Source organism: Scylla paramamosain, chromosome 32 (genome assembly GCF_035594125.1).
Source record: "Scylla paramamosain isolate STU-SP2022 chromosome 32, ASM3559412v1, whole genome shotgun sequence".
In the NCBI taxonomy this organism is placed as follows: Eukaryota; Metazoa; Arthropoda; class Malacostraca; order Decapoda; family Portunidae; genus Scylla; species Scylla paramamosain.
This window is the reverse complement of record NC_087182.1, coordinates 7,982,368-7,988,064: the sequence shown is the minus strand read 5'-3', so window position 1 is coordinate 7,988,064 and position 5,697 is coordinate 7,982,368. Positions and strand designations below refer to the sequence as shown.

Genomic DNA, 5,697 nt, shown 5'->3' with positions numbered 1-5,697 from the left:
TGCGGAGACTTTTCTCTCACTCGTTCAAGCTGCTCGTTATCCTTTGATAATGTTTTATTTACTTTCTTGCATATGTCTTATTTGTTTTTGCATCATCGTTTCTTTTCCATGGTAATCAGTATTGGTAGCAATTGCAGGAGTAGTAGTAGTAGTAGTAGTAGTAGTAGTAGTAGTAGTAGTAGTAGTACAGCAGTAGCAGCAGCAGCAGTAGTAGTAGTAGCATTATTATTATTATTAATAGTAGTAGTAGTAGTATAGTACATAATACTAAGTTTGTATGTATACAGACTCAATCATTGCCGCTACCATCAACATTGCTACTATGTACTACTGCTGGTGCTGATGATGATATTGTACTGTTTCTAAGCTGTTAAAAAGAAAAGCTTTCTTTGTCTTTTATGCAAGAAAATGTCAAATTCATACCCTACAAAAAGTTAAATCCTTAAAGAAAAAAAAGTATATCCGACCCTGTTGCTTTGACAGATCGTGGATAGTGTAATTATCTGAGAGCAGAAATGTTGTCATTGTAAGTTATTTAATGAGCTTAAACCTTGATGAAATACCAGTTGTTCATGTAACATGCTTGGATCTATCTGCATTAAACCTATAAGTATCACTGGTTTACCTCTGCCTAGATAAGCACTCTGTCAATAGGTCTAAATTTATAGTTTCCAAACATTTTAAGTGTTAATAAAATGCAAGTTTTCTCAAAATATATTATTTTTCAGAACACAGAATAACAGCATGTCTGAGAAACACCCATCTCTTAATCATCATCAGCAATTAAAGATATTCAGTACCAAGTTTTATATAATTCCATGTTTAAATGAAAACAAGCTAGATGTAAATCTTACATGATTAGATATTTACAAAATGCAAAATTTCCTCAGACAGCACAGCTTGAGAAAATGTAATATTGCGCTATTAAATATTTCATCATAAAGTCTATGATGTCAGGGTGAACTACTTGTCCAGAAGATCCTTGGCCTCACTGAGCTTGGAGCTGATGAAAGGTGAGCCACCTCGGTCTGGGTGGTTTGTGAGCATCATTCTTTTATAAGCAGCCTGTAAATATATAAACACAAGCCTTTGACAATCTTTATGGTCACAACAGCTTAGGCACTGTCCTTCAGTCCTCACAATAGGAGGTTCAATCCCCGTCTAACACCTCTCATGGCTAAATATTTATCTCACTCTTAGATCAATTTCTCAGTTTCTATGGATTATCCAGAGGGGTATGACATTGATAACAAGAGGTAAAAATCTCAATTAACTAACATACATACTTCTATATAAATAACAACCTAATATTTGGGTGGAGATGGTTTCAAAAGCCCAATTTATCTGCCTTCAGATTAATTTTTCAGTGTTTCAGTGTAGGGCAATACAATAATACTTCACAGATTTTCCTGTTTCTTCATTTTCTTTTCCACCTAGCCTTCCAAGCCTTGCCTTTCTTTTAACAACAGTTGTATGCTACACATTTGAAACCTTCAGGCACTTTAAATATGGCTCCCACAGTGATGCACGAGACATCCTCATCATACACTCCTCAATCAGGTTAGATGAATACCACCACCATATTCCCTATGCATTATAAAAAGTGATTAATAGGGGTGATGTGAAGGAACATTCACACACAAGGTCAACATGATGCATTAGTTGGGCTATTTCTCTTTAAAGGGCATCTCTCCATGGTATATGTATATAAGTATTTATTAATAAGGAACTGTCCAATAATTCCACAGAAATAGTTATAAAAAAAGAAAAACGTAAACTCATCTACTGTATTACCCGCACTTTCTGCTGGCTGGCATTAGGAGACACATTAAGGATAAGTGCTGCTTCTCGTTTCGTCATCTTGGGTTCAAATCCACCTTTGTAGTATTTACTGCTTGCAAAAATCTGAAAAGTTCACAAACAAAGCATAGGTAATATCCTGTGCATCAATTCAATCACAGTTTCTCTTATATACCCTAATATTTTGGACATAATCCAATCTGCATCTACTGTATTTCCATTCCTTATAAAATATAATTTTCTCTTGTTCATTCATTTCCACATCAATATCTATCCTTCCTATATGTTACTCTCTGCACTCCACTGCAAAATAAAAAGATATCTGGGGATGAGGATGGCTGAGAAATGTGATCAGACCAAGGATCATGTGCCAGTCCATTTGATTGGTTTCTTGGGATGATGTACCAACAGTCAGCAAGACCAGGCTAATTTGGCAGCTCGGGTGGGGTCACAATGTCAGTTCAATGCTGCTGCTTTAACAAAAACTACGCCAAGTGACTTCTGTGATGCATCTAAAAAGGCACTAAAAGTAAAGTGGAGAAATAATAAATATAATTTTCATGTAAAGATTATATCACACAAAAATTAAAGTCATCATGTATGTCTATCTTCTTATGAGTAGCACTACAGAGATCATGGAAATAGAACAAAGAAAAAGAATAAAGCCAGAGAAAGAAAAATTGTGTCATGTTATGCAGTGATGAGTCACCCAGCCTGGTGAGCACATTATTCAAGTATAGCCACAAGCACCCTACCCCACTTTAATCTTATTAAATTTTCACTTATTTCCCCCTCATTCCTGAGAAATGTAGTCAATAAATAATGAAAGAGAGGAGTTTCCCTCCATCATAAGGCAGTCAGATTTCACCTAGCCACCCAAATAAACACAGTGATTTTTAGAATTTAGCCTTTGTTTTAAACTAAGATAGTGAACAGGGCGAAGCATGTGTCCAGCTTCTTCCTCCCTCCTCGTCCCTTTCCTATTCCATCCCCCTTCCCCTTGTCAAGCAATTCAACTACCGCAGAACTGAAAGTGATGTGCGTCATCTTTGTCCCAGTCAGAAAGTGACGTACTTGAGAGGTGTAGATCTGAGGTTGTATTTGGGAGCATACATTAAGGTAGTATTTGGGAGGATACTAGTTATAAACTTTACACAATTATTTCATTGGCTCCTAGAGGTGACATTATTGCTACTGCTCTCTTTGCAATTAAGGCAAGTGTAGTGCCCTTTAGGGTACCAATCATCAAAGTGTGTAGTTGTGTTTTGTTGGCATCCATTTTGTGTGAGCAGGCACCAGTCCCCTCTCTTCTCCGCTGGAGTTCCTGTATTTTGAGTGTCCTTGTGGTTGTTAAATGCAACTGGTCCTGTGTGTGTCCTTCATGTCTTTGTCTTGGCCAGAAGACTAGTGTATAGCAGTCCATGCTCAACCATCCTCTCTCCCTAGGCTCTCCAATTTTAAGGGGGTTTGAGCCTGTCCTCCAGGATACTGAAGACAAGTTGGGTTCAGACTCGAGCATATAATATCTTGTTGGACAGACGATGGAAGCCTATGAGAGGTTGCCCTCAGGATATTATACCCTCACAGTGTAGTATCGTCACTGTTTCTCACTATAACATGAAGTGGCGAGTCCTTTCTCAGCTTTTGGGCTAAGTTGGCACTGTGTATTCTTCCTTCCCTGTTAGTGGATGAAATAGGGTGATGACCTTTTGAGGCTTTATAGCTGTATGCGACCAGTCAATCACCTGGATTCATGCTGTTTGATCCCTGCACTAGGCTACAAGAAAGGTACCCAAGGGAGAAGCTGACCCAAAGGAGTGGCAGCTGGGAGAGGGGCTGGATCTTAGTTGTAATAATCTATACATCAGTAAAGAAATGTGGTATAAATATTGTGCAGTGTTGCTAAGAAAATTTTTTCTCATTAACTTTATAGCTGCTTTAGGGTGCACAACTATGTTATGTATAACTATATTTAGAAGGTAATCTGAAGGCATACAACTGGGAAATGTTTTATTTACTTAATGAAAAAATATATTAAACTCATCATGAAGGACAACACTGACTCACTCAGCCTGACCCAAGCCCTAGGGAGGCAGTGACCTCATCCTGACATGCTACTTTTATTAACTCACACCAGGTTTAATGTGGGCAAGTATGTTATATTTATTGATAATACTCATAGGGTAATTTGAAGGAATGTAAGTAGAAAATATATCATTTACTTAACAGAAAATAAATTATAATGAAAATAAAACAAACTCATCAGGAACAACACAGCGCAGGTGACCTTGCCCTGACAGGAATCACCCACCACACCGTCCCCTGAGAGGTGACCTATCTGATTTTGTTTTGGGAAAAGAGGCAGCAATGCACCCAAGCCGTGACCCCCCTTACCTGCCAAATTAAGCTGGTCTTGCTATAACTAGGTACAGTGCTCAGCCATTCATCTAGCTGGAACTTCACAAGATTTTCGTCCATAAGAGATATAACTTGAAATGTACTATGTTTGTCATGTTGTTATATCACTCTTCCAACTGGAATTAAGTCATGTTACAAAGACAAAACACTTGACACAACGGTTCTGTCTTACCTTACTGTCCAGCTTTGGGACATTGTAAACAGTATCAGCCATTTTCTTGCCCAGCGCTGGAATTGTGCGGATAACAAATCGAGCCCCAAAGCCCACTGCAGCAAGTCCCAAGCCTGCCAGTATCACACTACTCGCCTGCAAAACAATGCACCAATAAGAGAGGTTCTGCCAATGAGGCTGCTTTTATTTGAGACAACTGGTGGCCACCACTGCTAGGAGCAACTCAGAATAATACTGAAGCAACATTAGTGTTTCAATCTGAGATTAGAATTAGAATGATTCAGTTGATTCATTTCACTGCTAATCCCCTCACTGTATAGACTAGAATTTAAAAACAAAATCATATTTTTGCCCAAAATTAAAGTCATTGTCTTGATATTTGTAGGATAAGGTTATTTTCATAAAACCTTATGGAGTCTACTAAATGAAATCACTGTTGTTACCAAGCCAAAAACTGCTAAGGAAGTGATCAACCAAAATAATTCCAATGTTACATTCAAATATTCTCCATGGTAAAATCTAAACAGGGATTGATCACATTGTCAAAATAATGACAGGATTTATAAATGACTTTCCTAACTTTGGTCACTTACCAGAATGAATCTTATTTTCTAATAAAAAAAATATCACATAATAGATCCTGAATATGATGTATGTGATATAATACACATTGATAAATTAACATATAAAATACAAAAAAAAATAATAAATAAATAATAATCTAAAATTTTGGTTAGTCGCATCCATCTCAGTATTGTTTATATAACTTCTACAGTGGCTTTATTTACCTATATGTATATTAGTGTCTTATATCTATCTGTCACCCACTCACCATGCTTGGCCCGTGTACCACAGCTTCCTTCCGTTCCTCCAGCTTGAGTAATATAAATGAACGGAAAAAAAGAGGGATGTAAACACCTATACTCCTTCTCCACGGGGACAGAGTATCGTCTGCAAAGTGTCGACATCGCCTGTGATATATTATTATGTATTTAGCTTGTAATATTCTTTACTTATCTTTCTTGTTTTTATGTTTGTAAAATATTTTGAATATTCCTGTATTTCCTGCTTTGTGTTATGTGATGTTATATATATATATATATATATATATATATATATATATATATATATATATATATATATATATATATATATATATATATATATATATATATATATATATATAGAGAGAGAGAGAGAGAGAGAGAGAGAGAGAGAGAGAGAGAGAGTGTGTGTGTGTGTGTGTGTGTGTGTGTGTGTGTGTTCTCGCAACAAAACAGTAACGAAAACTTTCGTCACCTCGAGTG

General features: G+C 36.7%; 1 protein-coding gene across 2 annotated transcripts; it reads right to left on the bottom strand.

The window, feature by feature from the left end:
- Positions 1 to 702: 702 nt before the first annotated feature.
- Positions 703 to 5,376, bottom strand: LOC135089166 (mitochondrial import inner membrane translocase subunit TIM14-like). 2 transcript variants are annotated; one of them, XM_063984464.1, is made up of 5 exons: positions 5,223 to 5,376; positions 4,391 to 4,525; positions 4,195 to 4,257; positions 1,795 to 1,905; positions 703 to 1,065 (listed from the first exon to the last, which is right to left on the bottom strand). In XM_063984464.1, exons 1-5 carry the CDS (start codon positions 5,223 to 5,225, stop codon positions 964 to 966), a joined length of 414 nt encoding a protein of 137 aa, XP_063840534.1. In that variant the 5' UTR covers positions 5,226 to 5,376; the 3' UTR covers positions 703 to 963. The 2 variants fall into 2 exon arrangements, with proteins under 2 accessions (XP_063840534.1, XP_063840535.1); XM_063984465.1 differs by lacking the exon at positions 4,195 to 4,257.
- Between the last annotated feature and the right edge of the window lie 321 nt (positions 5,377 to 5,697).